This window comes from Arvicola amphibius, chromosome X, assembly GCF_903992535.2.
Source record: "Arvicola amphibius chromosome X, mArvAmp1.2, whole genome shotgun sequence".
Taxonomy (NCBI): domain Eukaryota; kingdom Metazoa; phylum Chordata; class Mammalia; order Rodentia; family Cricetidae; genus Arvicola; species Arvicola amphibius.
Window position 1 is genome coordinate 111,982,998 of NC_052065.1, and position 17,529 is coordinate 112,000,526.

Consider the following 17,529-nt stretch of genomic DNA (forward strand, 5'->3'; position numbering starts at 1 on the left):
ATTTACTTTCAGATAGAACCATGAAAAGAAAGGCAATATTTCCAAATAAAAAAATCTTGGTAACTAAAAAAATACAACAGATGAGAAAATTGTAGAAACAATTCTACCTACAAATCAGCTTTTCAAATTAATTACAGTAACAATTTATATTCAAATTTACATTTGAATGTTAAAAAGTAAAGGATGCATTATCAAACATGAAAGATTATATTTCTTTGAGTCACTCAACACCAAAGAAATAACTTAGGGTTAATCCAGATTCAGTCAGTCTGTAGTTTAATTTTTCATGCCCTTAAATTGCAATATTAATGACATTTAAATACATATTTAAAGTAGTGACAGACAGCAACCAGTGCTATGGTCGATGTTAAATGTATGTAAGATTTACAGCCACATCCATGGCTACTGACAGTAAAATGCTATCATAACAAGTCTTTTTAGTATAAAGAAAAATTCATATTATATATTTTATACATGATAACTTAATGTCTTATTAAACACATCAATATCGTATTTATCTAGGGACATTACGGTATTTGACAGTATATTCATGATACAACTCTGTATGATGTTTTTTAGGTATGTGTGCGTATGTTCATGTGAACACAGGTGCCCTTGGAGGCTAGAAGTGTGTGATCTCCCTGTAACTGAAGTTACAGGTGGTGGAAGCTGCCAGATGTGGGTACTGGGAACCAACCTGCAGTTCCCTGCAAGAGCAGCAAGCATTCTTAACTTCTGACCTATCTCTCTAGTCCCTGTATGACTTTACAAACATCTTAATTAGTTTATGGAGTAAATCATCAGAGAGTTTGAATGCTCCTAATATTTATACTAAATATAAGAAAAATGAGCAACCTGACTCATGTCATTGTCACATAAACAGAGACCTTTATATATGTTAATTTAAAATATGGTTTGAGTGGTAGAATATATGTCACTATATGCAGAACCACGGCTTGTTCCCTACCCAGCATCAAAATATTAAAAAATGATTTGAGAAAAATTTTTTTCAAGTTAATGCATGGTATTTTAAAAAATTTAATGGCCTGAAATGGAAAAACACCTTATTTATACAAATACCTTTTCATTGATATTCATACTTTTTTCCCCACTGTAAATATCATCTTGAATCAAAACTTCTAGAAAAAATTTACTAGTGTGCTCTCAAGAACTGTATAGACATCCTCACCTTGTGCTGGTATCTAGTATCAAATGCATGTTTTATCAAAAGATTTTTTATGACAGAGATAGCTGTATATCTGATCTCATAATTGTCTTGAAGAGCAATGGAGGTTTCCCGAAGAAGTAGACCAACCAAGAAGTGATGCTTGCAATACTCATCTGATAAACTGTATTCAAGATTGGAATCTGCAGTACAATAAAATTTGTAACTTTTAATAAATATACAAAAATTGTTCTTAGACAATTAAAATACTATAATTATCATTTAATTATGTGGTCATGCTGGCAAAAACTTTAATTTTATTATTAATCAATCTGAACAATTCCTCTATAGTATAAAATGAGCATGCAAAATTTTTACTAAATAAGAACACTTCTAATTAGGAATAGATGATTGTTTTAATGATTATTTCAGTCAGCAAGATGGTCATGAACATACATTCTCCCCTAAATTGTTTGAAGTCTTAATACTCCTACAACAGAAACTAGAATGAAATAATTCTATATTTTGCAATATTTTAACACATTTCTCATTTTGACTATAGGCTCAACTTTCTAGACTAATGCTTGAATTCCTTATCCATGTATATTTATAAAGAGAGAAAAGAAGACAAACCAGACAACCCCATCATCCCAACAGTATTATTGATTGTTGCAGTGATCATTACATATCAGCCTGAACACCCATAGTAGACACAATGCTAATACAAAAGGCCACCACATCTCACATCAATCCATCACCATACTCACATCAATTCTTCATCACACTCACAAGACCTTCCATTTTATAAAATCACCACTGCAAACTGTATCTTTCACTCCATTTTAGGTCGTTTTATCTCTGTTAAATCCTACACCTTAATTCTATGCTTGAGACTTGCCTTATCATAACTCAGAGGAGGCTAGGATCAAATTTAGTCATTTCTATAGTAGATTATATCTTCCTTTATTTTAGACAAAGCAAAAAGCTGAAGAAAATGCCTTTCATTTCTTTTTGTTTCCTTTTGGTTGATTCAGAATTAATGTAATGCAGTATATCCAGTTAGGATTTTGAATTGTTGTACATTGTCCAATTTAATTCCAAATCCTGATGCCCTGTCCAATTCTTCCCCCTAACTTCCTTGTCATTGTCAAAAATATGGGCGGAGTATTGAGCCGCGCATGCTCAGGCTAGTAATGGGGGAGAAAGATAGTGTGGTACTGTGGTCTTGAAATGTTTCTCCAGTCTTGCTGGCTATCATTTCACCACGTCTACAACCTCTAGGTCTGAGTAGAGACTTCTCTAAAGACCAAGGCATATGATTCTCCTGCACTGCCATGCTCTTTTGTGAATTCCAGTCACGTTCTAGATACAAGGATAGCATTGAATAACCAAGGTGGACTTATCTGGGTAGATTTTGCAAATGGCAATCGATTTTATGCTTCAGTGACTTGAATAAATCCAATTTGGTGTTTTCAACCACACCTTCAAGACTGTGGCCAACAGGGTGACAGAGAAAGCAGCAAGCCGGAGGGAGAGAGGTGACAAACACTTAAAACAGATACTCAGCTCATCCCCTGTCTCCAAGCTGCTTTGCAGCAGAGGAACCTGCTTTCTAAGGGCAGACATTTGAAAAGTCACTCCAGACAACACTGAAGCTTATTTTAAGACTAAAAGGCTTTTAAGATTTTTGGGTACAAGAAATTAAAGGCTCACTTGGGCTAGGGAGGATTTGAAAAACAAACAAAGCCCCCATTCATCTTGGCCATTCATCAAATCAATTGTGTTTAAACACAGCATACTACTTTAGAGTGAACCGAGTTAAACCTACCTACTGAAGTCAAACGGTCCACCGCAAATGAAAAAAAATCTAATTAATATATGAAAAGAAAAGGGACAAATAAAAAACATAATAACATAAGAATAGTGCTACACAACAAAGAAGCATTCAATAAAACTAGCAATGGAGATTAAAACTGAGGTATTTCATAAATTTAGTACATGCGAGTTATCATTTTCCTTTTTATACTTATTTTTGATGCTTTCGGCCGAAATGCATTCACATACTTTTTTATTTAGTCTTAAATAAAGTTCAATATACTATGATTATAAAAAGAAATTTTACTAGTGTCTGACATTTGTGTTTTAGCAACAATGTGCGTAACATCCAATTTTTTCATACAGTTACAAGGAAGGAAGTGCAGAATGCCATCAATGAAGCTATCCTCAGACAGTAGCAATTCTAATTACCTTCAAGTTAACTGGTTTCATCAGAAAACATTAAGCTACACTAGTACTATCACAGAAGGAAAAACAACCCCCAAATAATGGAAAATACAAATACGTACCTTGAACTCTCTGTAGCTTAGGTTTTGCAAATGTCATTGGCAAGTTCAGAGGAATGTAATGTTCATGATTGCAGATTGTTTGGAGAAATTCAAACTTGTATTCAGCAAGAACCTAAATGGTAAATGATAAATCATCTCATTTTATAGGCATTTATTTTTTTGATGAATAAAAAAAAAGATCTTTAATTTCCCAGTGTGTTTATCTTCCAAAGTACACAGGCAGGTGCAATCTGTCCAGGAAAGGGTTAACATAGCCAGCCCAAGAGTAGCAGATTTGAAAAGGCCTGTTGCAACACTGATGTTGGCTGGCATCTGAGAAAAGGGATTTTGAAATTTTCCCTATGTGATAAGGTTGTATTCTTGGTGCCAGTCTGCCAGGCCCTTTTACAAACAATGTGGTTTATGGTGAACACCTGTTTTGTTTTCCTTTCTCTGAATCTAGAATTCTTGTCTGCTTCAATACAAAAGCAGCTCCCCGGTAAGAACTGTGGGAAGTGAGTGTACCCCTGCATGTATGAGCATTCATGGCATAAGCACAGCATGTCAAAAGACCCCAGGGATGCAAGACCCACAGGAATAGCAGAGCCTTTCCTGGGCCAGGCTGGGGGAATGGCAAGACCTTTCCCTGGCCATAGTACAGAGGTTGACAGTGTGTGCAGAAGTATCAACCGCAGCTTCATATTCCCCTACAGATGCAACCTGCATGACTGACCCCTGAGATTGGCTCCCTTCAGTGATCATCCCACTTCCTCCATCAGGTGTATACAATAACCTGCCTCCCCATTCAGCTGTATATAATATACTGAGCTTCCGGACTTCTGGTGTGTTTCTATCAGAGTGCAAGGCTCACCCAATCCCATGTTTTCTGTAGGTGTATCTGTGGTTTCTTCATTCCCCATCGGCACAGTTGAGTCAGTTTCAAAGAACCCTAAACTCTAAAGAGAAGTGCCGTAGTCTTCTAATTGCATTCTCGCCCCTTGTGGGGAGTATGCCTTTGCAAGAGGGGAAGAGCATGGGAGGATTCATGGGATCATTGCACACGCCACTTGTGCCTTTGCCTTTCTTGACCCTGCTGAGTAGCCATATATATCACTGCAATGAACGTTCATCAGAATTACAACTACATTTTGAATCCTGTTAGTAAACTGTTGAACCTGTGGGTGATCTTGGGGACCCCCCAACACTGTCCAACAATAGTCCTTGCTTTTGACAACACTCAAAGTACACAAAAGAGCAGTTCTGAATCTTCCAGAAGAGAATATAACTGTCGTCTTTGACCTCAAGCTCTAATGTTCAATATCTACTACAATTATGTCCTTAGAACTTACCTTAGGATCTTTGGGGCTAAATCCCGATATATAGTCATTTATCAAATTAAAAACAAATCCTCTATCCATTAGCGTCAAGCAGCGCTATTAAAAAAAAAAAAGGAGGGAAGGTTAGAGTTGCCATTTTACATGTCTCTTATGATGACTTTAAACAATTTTGAAATTTCATCTACACAAAGGGGATGTCATTTTTCAGACAATATGAGAATAGCTGTCAGAGTTTTGGTTGACCTTAAAGAAAAAGAGCAAAGTAAATTATCAATGGACTCAAGACTTCAGGTCCTCAACCTCATCATTTTCAAAATAAGATATGTACATAAATACATACCCCATCTATGATAATAACAAAAAGTAAAAAATCATCATCCTTTGTAAATATAGGGATTTCTGACATCTCTCAAACAAAAGAACCTCACTGAGCAAAGCTAACAATTTTTATGTGTATGCATTAGTGACATGTACCCTGTGTTGACAACAGCCAACAGGAACCTTTATTTCAAAAGTTGAACATTTTGGGCGTGAGAAATTGCTCAGTGGGTAAGAGCACTTGCAGCTCAAGTATGAGGACTTGAGTTAGAATCCAAGCACCTACATAAGAAGCTGGGCATGGGCAGCCCTGTAACCTTAGTGCCCAGTGCCACGGTGGGTGCAGGAGACAGAAAGCTAGTTAGGGCTTGAGACAGTCCTTCTAGTTAGCTCCAGGTTCACTGAGAGATACTGTTGTAAAGGAACAGGGCAGTAACTGATAAATGTGCTGCTCTAGCTTCAGTGCCTGTACCTGCATGACGTAGGTGGGTCTTCTATGTGTTGCTTTCATTGGTTAATTAATAAAGAAACTACTTGGCCTGATAGGTCAGAACATAGGTGGGTGGAGCAGACAGAACAGAATGCTGGGAAGAAGGCAGTGAGACAGACACCATGGAGCCAGCCGCCAGGCCATACATGCTTAATCTTTCCCGGTAAGCCACCATCTCGTGGTGCTACACACATTAACAGAAATGGGTTAATCAAGATGTGAGAGCTAGCCAATAAGAGGCTAGATATAATGGGCCAGCCAGTGTTTAAATGAATACAGCTTGTGTGTTGTTATTTCAGGTGTAAAGCTAGCCGTGCGGGAGCGGGAATGCAGCCCGCTGTACCTTCTATACCTGCACACGTATAGCGCACACACACACACACACACACACACACACACACACACACACACACACGTACGTCAGAGAAAGTCACGAACCCCAAAGTCAATTGGACCAAAAAGGTGATTTAAATATCTTTAAAAAGTCAGAGATATGATGAAGACTGGTGGGGCCTGACTGGGGCGACAGCGATTGCCCCACCTAACAGCAGTCCATTTAAAATGTATTGTATTTTTTTAAACGTCTGTGAAATAAGCATGAGCTGGCTTCTGGCTCAGTCAGCCTCTTCTTTAACTTCAGCGGGAGGGCGAGCACACCTGACTGAGCTGATCCATCAGTCAATCCAAAGAGTTATTTCAGCAGCTTTGCAAAGACCTAGCTGGGGGCTGCAGATACAGCTAAGCAGTGTAGCATCTGCCCAGCATGCAGAGAGCTTATGTTTAATCCTCAGCGATGGAAAAAAAATAACCTAAAGCATCCACCTTTTTCAGGGGAAAAAAAAGGAAAAGTTCCTTTGGCTTTCCAGACCCTATTAGTGAAGAGGAGATTCTTAACATGTTTTGGCTGCCTTCAACTTACCTTTAGGAAGCTGGCCAAGCTATAATTCACATTTCGGGACTCATCAGGAATCTCTGCATAGCGAATGGTCACATGGGGAATTATTGCAAGAAGCAGTGAATGTAAGATGTGGTGATATGCTTCAGGAAATCTCTGGCCCCTGGGAAGCTTAAATACAAATAGAAAAAGAGAGTTTGAAAAGGTCAGTCTAATCAACTGCCATTTTACTTTCAAACATGTACCATCATGGAAGCGGCTTTAAACGGAAGTACAATTTTTCTCTCAACTAAAAATGACTTCACTAATTGTTCATAGTATACTTTATTCTTGACCCTAAAGTTATAGGAACTATTTGATTCTCTAATAATATAAGTGCCTGAAATTATCATTAGGTATAGTATAGGTATATATAGCCCAACTCTGGATGTAGGCACTCCTGGGATGTAGGCACATCTCCACTTTTATTTTATTTTATTTTATTTTATTTTATTTTATTTTATTTTCTGGGACACACTTTAAGTGTGTTGTCATGGTTTCAGTCAACTTACTCTATGAAAGTTCTATGAGATGACTTTTTATTTTATTTTGCATACCTAGCCAGCCTGACCACTATGATTTCTGTAACTAAGAAACTTCTTTGTACGAGTTGGGTATTTCTAATTGAAACATCTCAAATCCGAAGTGCTCTCAAGCCTGAAATGTTTTGAGACTTGACTCAACACGACGAATGGAAATTTCCACACCTGATGTTGTGTGCCTGGCTGAAGTCAAAACACAAATGCAAATATGAAATAAAGCATAAAATTATCCTCAGGCTATGTGTATAAAGTATCCATGACACATGTATGAGTCTCATGTTTAGACATGTGTCCTGTACCAAAGATGCCTATCTCATTGTGTATATGCAAATATTCCAAAATTTGAAAATGTCTGAAGTCTGAAACCCTTCTGGTTCTAAGCATTTCAGATCAGGAGTTCTCAACAAGTACCTTTAAAACAAAATTGAAAAACAAGAGAAGCCTGTGAGACCTGCCCAGTGGTTAAGCGCTTGCTCGGCAGACCTGGTGATCTGCATTTGATACACAGAACCCACATGTAGTAAAAGAGAGAACCAGCTCCACAAAGTTGACCTCTGACCTCCACACATGCACTGCAGCTCACATGGGGTCCCACCCACACATTATATACACATTACAACAACAAGGAAGAAGGAGAAGGCGGGGGAGGGGAGAAGAAGGGAGAAGAAGGAGGAGGAGGAGGGGGAAGAAGGAAGGGGAGGAGAAGAAGATGAAGATGATGAGGATTAAAATACACAAAATAAGTAAGTGGACATGCCATGTTACCATGCTTTGGAAATATATCTAACTGCCTAAAGTTCTTCTGAAACTTTATATGTACTTTATTTCTTTCTAATAGAAAGAATGTGTCTGATTCGCTACTTTTTCTAGTTGAATCTTTTCATCAAACTCTTATTTTCTTTAAATATTTTATTGTACTTATGTGTTTATTTCAGGGGGAAGGGGGGTGCCTGCCAAGGCCAAAGGAAGTATCTTATTCTCCGAAGCTGGAGTAACAGGCGGTTAGGGCCTGCCTGCCATGGGTGCTAGGAACTACACTTGGGTCTTCGGAAAGAGCAGCAGGTACTAAGCCATCTCTCCAGCTCCACAACATTGACATTGTTGAATCACAAAAGAAATGCAAAACTTCAAAGGCAGCACATTCTGTGTGTCAACAACTGTAGGATAGAACCTGTTATCATTTCTAACGACATAGGAGATGCTGCACGTTAAACTATCAGAAGTGCGGGACCTCAGATTTATGCAAAGCGTCCATTGTTTTTAATAACCAACACTGGAAAAGTTGAGGGAAAGAATTGTTTAGAATAAAAGAGAATTTGTATATTATTGCTATGTGTAAAGTTATCTTTATATTTGTTACATGTTAGCCTCATAAATATGTAAAAATTACCATTTATAAATTAAAATTAAAATAAGCCTAATGTGGTGACTCAGGTCTATAACCCAAGCACTTGGCAGGTTAAGCACGGGTTTCAGACCAGCCTGGATTACAGGCTGTCTCAAAGATAATTAATTTTAATTAATCAAGAAGTTATTGTTGAGCTTACTTACCTTAATTTTATTCTCTTCCAACAAGTATGTGGCCATGGATTTTGCAATTATTTCAAAGAAAAACCATGAGTACTGGAAAACAAACACACAAGCCTTAACTGTTACTCAAATACTCAAAGCTTTGAAAATTTTGACAGATCAATAGAAATCTTGTCTCTGAAGTTTGATAACACTTTCAAGTGATCTCAGTTCACTATCAAGGTCTCATCAAATACTTTTTCAGACAAAAAAGCAGTACTGAAATTGCAAGGCCAACTAGCCACATCCAGTGGGCGAATCGAAAGGTTTGCTTCACGGGACGGGATTATTTTACCCCTGACATTGTTTTGGATAGCCATAGTTGGGGATAAAAGCAAACTACCTTTTAATTATCTTTATTACTTCTTTTAGATCCTCTACAGTTAATGTTTAAAGTTTTTATTAGCATGTATTAATCATATATTAAATGGGTTTAATGACATTTTCATACACGTATATAATGTATTTTGATCATATTCACCCCCATTTACCTCTCGTGTCCCCCTTCCCTCTTGCCCCTTTTTCCAAAATACATCAAATAATAAATCAGTTGGTGCCTATACTTGGTTTGGATAATCATTTTGGGCTGTGGTACAGTACTGGTGCAGCTTACATGACCTATATGGTTTCCTATATCATGTAATTTGAAAGCTAGCATCAAGTCTCTAGCCAATACATCCCCAAAGGGCCATAATTCCATCACCAATTAAAGAGATAGTAAAAATAATGAGATTAATAGCTACTATTTATAGAGTCCCTACTACCTGCCATCAATATTGTCAAATATTTCAACTTAGACGTGAAGTAATAGTGGCCCAGAGCTGGGACATAGGTAGCCCCAGGTGCAGAAGCAGGTCCACTGTAACAGATACAAGATTCTGCCTCATCTGAGATCATCTTTTACACATTCAATTGAGGGCAATGGGTGTAGATGGAGGAGAAAGAAGGCTGCAAAGGGTACTTGCGCAATGTAGTAGAATGAAGGTGTGTCTAGTACGAAGAGGATAAATGAAACTTGAAACAGAAGGTCACCAGCAAGTATGTGGTGGCTGATGTGTTTCCAGTGTGTCTTCCATCCTTACCTTTAGAAGTTTATTTATGGCTAAGAAATCTGCCGACTGTTTCAATATTGCGATCATGGTAGTAGCCAGGGTCTCGTGTATCAGCTGGGCCTGGGGAGTGCTTGGTTTTTCAGGTCTGAAGCTATACTGCAAACAGAAGCAAATGAACTATCAGATACGATCCTCCTGGGAAACAGGCAAAACAGCCAGCAAGAGGGCTTTACTCCACCAACCTTTATGAAGGATCTTAAATAGCTATCCAAGCCTTCTTCGTGGCATGTGGACACAATGTGTAAGAGAACCCTGAAACGACATTCAGGAAACTCATTTCTGTAGTGCGACCATCAGAGAAGAGCAAGTCGAACACAGAAAAGAACCAAATGAAAACAACAAGATGCCCAGACAACAGGTGGGTAACAGAAGTGGCGATACTCGCTAGCTTAGAGCCACAAGAGTCCAGCGCCTAACACACTCAGAGTCTTGTAAAATGCACTTCCTGGTTCAAAAGCAGCCCGGATGTTTTGTCTCCTTTCTAAATCTGGGTAGTCACTTAAAACATGGGCATAGCCCTACGTTGTGAAAGAGCTCAAGCAAAGTAAATACTGAAATCCCTTCCAGTGAGGATAAAAGGAACAGAACAGAAAGCTCAAGTGGCTGGGGGCGGTGGTGCATACCTGTAATCCTATAGCACTTGAGAAGCTAAGGCAGGAGGATCGCCGTGAGTTTGAGTCCTGGCTGGGCTACAGTCTCAATAACAACGACAATAACAACAACAACAACAACAAAGAAAAACCAAAGAAACGAACAAAAGACAACATGAAAACTGTCGAGGGGGAATGAAGGGATCGAGGAGGTAAAATAATATGATGGTTGGAGGTGAGGTTAAGAGACCGGCTGTGCCTATAGCAAACATCAGTGTCACCGGGAAGGCATCTTCACAGATTGCCTGGCTCCTTGCCTGGTGTTTCTGACTGTGGGGCTGAGGTAAATAAAGTTCAGTGATTAGCATTTTGATAAGCTTCCTGAGGATACCACTGCTGGCTGCTGATCTGGGGAGTGCATGCTGAGAACCATTATATCAGAATAATGCTTCTTACATTTTCAACTGGACTGTTCCTGGCCGCAGAGATGGGCACATAGCACACAGGTGTTTGTAGCCTAGGGTCTAGGGAAAGAGGCTATGGCAACTGTAGAAGCAGCAAAGCCAGGGACATCCAGCACTGAGCTCAGCATTTTTTTTTTTTTAAAAAAAGTCTCCCTCCTATTTTCATTGAAATGCAAGTGTGTTTTTATCCTCTACCTTACAATGTGTCCTTGTTTGTTTTCATACAGAAATAACTTATTCTTCCAAGTCAAAATTCATGGCTTACTGACACATTATGTCCAGTAGGAGAAACACTGGCCATGTATGGCTATATTGGTTAAGATTAAAATGAACTACAATTAACTAGTCCTTCCTCAGAAGATCTAGCCACACTTCAAGTGCCAAATGTGGGTGACTGCTTGAGTGAACAACACAAGTAGAGAACATGGCTAGAGAAAGGTCAATTGAAATTTCTTTGTCTTATAAATAGGCATGGAGCAGGAAATAACAGTGCATGCAATAGTGTAGGGTTTCAATATCAAATTTTCAACATTGGATGGGTCAGCCAGATAGAAAACTGAGAAGTAAATATTTGACTCGAACTATACTTAAACCAAATGTATCTAAAAGACATATACAGAACACATTTCATCCAACGGTAAAAGAAGACACATTCTTCTTACGTGCCCACAGAATCATCTCCAGGATAGAGTATATATTAGGCTATTCAAAAAGTCTTAACAAGATTTAAGAAGATTGCAATCATGCCAAGTATAGTCTCCAACCACACTATGTCAAATAAATCAAGGTGAGAAGAAAGTGTGGAAAATGGAAACAGCTGGAAAGTAAACATCATGTTCTGAACAATCAGCCAAAAAAAAAAGAAAGAAAGAAAGAAAGAAAGAAAGAAAGAAAGAAAGAAAGAAAGAAAGAAAGAAAGAAAGAAAAGAGAAGAAAAAGAGAGAAAGAAAAGTAAAATTCCAGGAAAAATGAATGGACTTAGAATGTATAATATTAAGTGAGGTCGCACAATCTCAGATAACACCCACATGGTCTCTTATCATATGTGGAACCTAGGCAATAGCATGTGTATATATGTAACCGAATATGCCTGTGGGCTCAGTATAACAAGACTATTAGAGGGTTAGAAAGGACTTAACGCAGGACATAAACACAAGTTCTGAAAGCGGGTATAGGGCTAATTGTTTTTCTAGTTCTAATTCTGTCATGGAGTTTTTGGTTTTGGTGATCATTGAGTGCATAAAAATATAATAAAAAGTGAAAGTGTAAAATCCAACGGGAAGTTCCACAGCTTCCCTTATGTACGGCTAGTATGACTGCATAGAAGTTTGCCGAGATGTACAGACTTTGGGTCTGGTTAATTTAGTCGCGTATTGTTTATTTTATTTGTAAGCTTTTATAATACAGCTAATTTAAAAACTTTCCAAAGAAAGAAAGAAATCAAAAGGAAAATTTAAAAAAAAAAATCTTTCAGACAAGTGACAACATGACCAAACCAATGGGAATCAACAAACACAGTTCTAAGAGGGAAGTTCATAGCCACGACAAAAAGCAGAAAGACCCGAAGCAGATAGCTTCTTTCATTGTAACACCGAAACTCACATGGTGCAGTTGATGGGAACGTCATCTTCATGGGTCATGTTTGTGAGAACTCGGAAGAGTTGCATAAGAATTACAGGTAGAAACTGTATCATGACTTGGATCTCCATGGCATGCAAACACTAAAATAAGTCATTATTAGTTATGGAAACAAACAGAAATATGATCTAATTTGCAAATGTGAAACAATAAGAAAATTAAGTAATGAGCGATATATTGACTAGACCAGCAGCTTGCGGAAATGCGAGCTTCTGAGACAAGGGACCTGGTAATGACTTAATGCTCCCCTTTATTTTGCTATTTGGATTCCGTGCCCTTATTTGACATGAATACTCAACTATAAATCTAGCAAGTACAAATTACTTATGGGCTTTGTAGAGAAGACAACTGACTTAGGCTAAATCAGGGTGGGTGGGGGTGGAAAGATCTGCCTCCAAGCAAGTCTCCTGCATTCTATATGCTTTCTAAGACAACCGTAGCCTCCAGGTAACCTGATGGGACGTTAAATGAGCCTCAGGAAAGAACACATGTATATGCAATTTGCTTTACCCCACATCAGCTATGAAACAGATAGTCTTGCACCTGAACATTCTTTTCAATTTTTATTACATTTTCCTTAGTGAGTGTGTGTGCACATAGGAGCTTATGTGCCACAGGGCATGGGCGTGGTCAGAGGAGAACTTGCAGGAGTCATTTCTCTCTTCTATTATATAGATCCCAGAAGTCAAACTCAGACGGTCAGGCTTGCTGCCTTTTCCCACTGAGCAATCCGGCCAGACCTCTGACATTCTTCTAATCCATGTATTTATTTCACAGGCTTGTACTCTATTCTGCTGATGGGTGTTACAAACACTCAAATGAAGTGTTGCTATATACTCTATGTTCATGTATACATAGAAATGTCACAGCGCCGTTTGCTACATTTCTTTCTTCTTTCCATGTCATTCCCTCCATCAGCCAAGCAAAAAGAAAATCCAACTTTGCTAAGAATTTTTGACATCAGTTCTGTATGAAGTGCTTCGAGAAATACAATGATGAAGAAGCCAAACCACCATACTTAAGGGAACTCATCGCTTCTCTTTCTTGGTCTCCTTTACTTTTGTTCTGTCTTTATATGCTCACATGCCCCCCCTTCCTTTCAAGCCTCCATCATCTGTATCTCAAAAGCCGCTATGTAACTTCTTTCCCATCAGGCTCACGGGGCAGGTTGACGAGCTTCAGGCACACAGGGTTGTCCTTCCAAGGTTTTCCTTCATTTGTTCTCTCTCTCTCTCTCTCTCTCTCTCTCTCTCTCTCTCTCTCTCTCTCTCTCTCCCCCTCTTTCTCTCTCTCCCTCTCTCCCTCTCTCTCTCCCTCTCTCTCTCTCCCTCTTCCTCTCCCTCTCCCTCCTCTCCCTCCTCTCCCTCCTCTCCCTCCTCTCCCTCTCCCTCTCCCTCTCCTGCTGCCCCCTTTAAGGCTATGCCCTGGACATTTTCTTGTTCTTCTACAGTTTCTCGGTGTTCTCAGGATATCCAGCACACATTTCCACAGTGATTGTCCGCTCCCCTGAAGCACGGATAACATTAGACTACCTTCTACCAAGATGTTTTTCTTTGTCTTTTTTCTCTGGGTGCTGAAGATGTAACACAGCTTCCCACATGCTAAGTAAGCACTGTCCTGCTGACCTACATCCTCAGCCCTCTAGAACAGTTGTGATGTCTTCCCATTACTGTGAGCAATGGCTCCCCTTCGGGAGTCACATGGTCTCTGTGGAAGGTTTAGTGATGTCTGGGGCTATTTTTGGCTATCACAACTTGGGTGCATCGGTGCCGCTGGTTTCTACTGGGCAGAGGCTTATAGTTCTACTAAACGTTCTACAACAAAGACCTATCATCCCCTACATGTCAATAATGCTGAACTTGGGAAATCCTGATCGATGGAATTAAGTTGAATGCAGTGAAGACCTAGCTTACATTTTGAACCTTAAAGCTGATTACTGTTCTTCGGAAAGCCAAACAAGACATCAGTGCTGGTCTTGAAATACATCATCTGCTTTCCTTCCTTTTGTCCTTCACAACTTTACCCACATCCTAATTACTCATCCAAGGCAAATCAAAATCCTCCGCTCAGCAAAGCCATTTCATTTTCTCACTCAATAGAGGGGTACTGAGTGTACTTACAACAGCCAAACAGCAGAGGGCGACCAAAATGCCCTGAACACAAGGCCTACCACTAAGCAGTTCACTGTCTAAAGGGGGTAATGACACCAAACTGAGTCACTGCAGTACAACCAGCAAATAGGAGGGCAGGCACGTGGACAACATGTACAAAAGAAGTGGCCTGGGCTGCGAGGGGTAGAGAACGTGAGATAAGCGGAAGGGAAACAGCAGGCAGACGAGATAAGCCCTTCCACGCAGGATGGAGCTCCCTGCTACTGCTACCGCTAGACAGCTCTTCTATTATTTTTTTTCTGAACAGTAGCCAGAGTATTCTTTTTAAAAGGCCAATTAGATAATGCCATTGCTCTCTTGTTAAAAACAAAGCAAACAAAATAAGCAAAGGCCATCGTGGACCCTCCACACTCCGAACACTCTGCTTCTCTGTAGCCTCGCTCCCCACTAGCTGTTCCTGGGTGATCTAGCTATGCTGTCTTCTTGCTTTCCTGCAAACATGCCCATAGAGGGTGTGCGCAGCTGCTGTAAGAGTCTGTCATCACCTGTGACTGTCTGCCTCGCTTCACAGTCTTTTCAGCCTGAAACTGGCCCATTTTCAGACAGACCTTCCCTACTTAGAATGAATGTACTTCTGGTCGCCCTAATTCCCATTAACCGATTCTTTTCTTCATAGTACTCAACTTCCCTGTATCTTAGCTATAATATCCCTCCCTCAACAAAACTAGGCCTGTCTGAATTTCTCCCGGTTATACTCCCAGCACCCGGAACAATACCACACCAGGAGCTTAACAAGTATCTGGTGAATGGTTGACTAAATAAAAGGCAAGAGAGGGCAAGGCAAAATGGAAGTCCCTATTCTACGGCGGCTTCTCAGTGACCTGACTATTTCATACCTGTAGTCTGCACCAGACATGGAACAGTTCATCACATATGTCTTTCCATGGTCCTCTGAATTATGAAGAAGTTGCTAGCTAACTTATTTTTGCTGTGTCTTTGGTGAGGCTGCAATCTCCATACTGACAATGTTTCTAAGCTATTCTGCACTGCAAGCCCCATAGCACACACAGAGGTACTAAATACACACCAAAACTCAAAGAATAAATGGACTCGTGTAACTGCCATGCACAGGGACAACAGATAGAAAGGTTTGTGGGGATGCTCATGGGACCAGGAATCAAGAGATGTGTCACAGGCTCGGCTCAGCCACCAACCAGCTCGAGCACTACAGGCACTTCACTTCTCCTTAGACTTCTGTTTTCTCATCCTCAAAGAGAAACCTCTGCACAACCATTTCCACACTATTTTCGTAATCACATGCCATTTCACTTACTACCACCAGAGGGCGTGTGCGCACTGTACAAAGATTAGACATTCCACACCCTTAAAAACAAATACCAGGGTACGTTTTGTAAAATTTGAATACCAGTTTTTGAAGATGCTGCTGCTTCCCATACCGCTCTGTGAAAGTTCTCACATCGTTCCCCCCAGAAGGCAAAGCAATGACCTTAATAGATAAACCATTCATCCATATGGTTGGACTCTTCCGAGATAGTACTCAGGAGTGGATATTTAAAAGTTACACGACTGGTATACCACTTAGGGCCAAAAGCCACTGCTGACTGATCAACTCTCTTCAACAAAAACTGAACATCCTTATACGGCAGGCAGAATAGTACTATAAAAACTAAAGTCAAGCCTGACCTAGAAGCTCTGATTCTTTAGACCCAGTCCAGTATGGGAGGATAAGACACAAGTACCGGCAGTTCAAGCAAGACCTACCTCGGCTATATAGTGAGTTTAAAGGTCAGCCTGGACAACTTAGTAAGGATGTCTTGAAATTGGAAAATAAAATATAGGATTGAGGAAATAGCTCAGTGGGTAAGTAGCTTGCCAGCCAAGCATGAGGACCTGATTCTGATCCCCAGTAACAACATAAAAATCTGGACACGGTGTTGCCAGCTTGTGGTTCCTGGTAAGGGATGAGGCACTGGCCTGCCTAGCTGACTTGGTAAGTCCAAGGCCAGTGAGAGACTCTGTCTTAAGAGACAAGGAAGACAGCTCCTGAGAAACAAAACCCAAGCTGACCTCTGGTTTTCACACACACGCACACACACGTGTCTGCACACCCTTACACAAAGAGGTACCCACACGCATAAGCGTGCGCACATACAAAATACCAAAAAGTGGGGCAATAGCGACATGGTATGGTGTTTAAGTACCTGGCATGTGTGAGGTGAGGCCCTGGGTTCAAGTTCCAGTACAACAGCAAAAGAATGAAAGGCAAATCATTGCCATTACACTTGTCAAACACCTGCAAGGCTTCCTATGGGAATTGTAAATATATATATATATATATATATATCCCTCACTCCAGCCTCTGGAGCTCCCAGCTGCCTCAATGTCAGGCCTTACCACTCTGTGTGCCAGCCATACTAAAGCCCTTCCTGCTCCTCCAAGCCAAGTTCCTCAGGGACTCTGCTGCCGGCTGTTCCCAGCTCTTCCCCAGCCATGCACTTGGCTGCCATCTTTAAGCTGCTGCTTAAATATCCTATTACCAGAGGCCTCCTCTCTGGCCTCTGTATGACAGAAGTCTAGCGCATTCCTTGTTCCATTTCACTGCTTCTATTTTCTCTAGGACAGCGGCTCTCGACCTTCCCAATGCTGCGACCCTTTATTATAGTTCCTCATGTTATGGTGACCCCCAATCCTAACATGATTGTCATTGCTACTTCATAATTATACTCTTCCCACTGTTGTAAGCTGCAACGTAAATATCCGCTGTGCAGGATATCTGACATGCGACCCCTGTGGGGCTGTGACCCGGAGGTTGAGAACTGCTACTCTACAGCCTCTCTATCGTCACGTGACATCTCTACCTGCTCATTTCTATGCTCATTCCCTCCACAAGACATGAAGCTCCTTGACAAGACAT

The 17,529-nt window shown here is 40.2% G+C and overlaps 1 protein-coding gene across 2 annotated transcripts in view; it reads right to left on the reverse strand.

Moving 5' to 3' along the window:
* Positions 1–17,529, reverse strand: part of Dock11 (dedicator of cytokinesis 11) — a 190,370-nt gene that overhangs the window by 67,966 nt on the left and 104,875 nt on the right. Inside the window, exons 24-32 of one of the 2 annotated variants that reach the window (XM_038316458.2) lie at positions 12,448–12,566; positions 9,974–10,043; positions 9,762–9,887; positions 8,662–8,733; positions 6,554–6,700; positions 4,839–4,922; positions 3,511–3,622; positions 2,994–3,032; positions 1,190–1,368 (exon numbers count right to left, since the gene is read on the reverse strand). In XM_038316458.2, coding sequence (XP_038172386.1) covers positions 1,190–1,368; positions 2,994–3,032; positions 3,511–3,622; positions 4,839–4,922; positions 6,554–6,700; positions 8,662–8,733; positions 9,762–9,887; positions 9,974–10,043; positions 12,448–12,566 — 948 coding nt within the window. The remainder of the gene's footprint in view (positions 1–1,189; positions 1,369–2,993; positions 3,033–3,510; positions 3,623–4,838; positions 4,923–6,553; positions 6,701–8,661; positions 8,734–9,761; positions 9,888–9,973; positions 10,044–12,447; positions 12,567–17,529) is intronic. The other variant, XM_038316459.2, reaches the window with a different exon arrangement.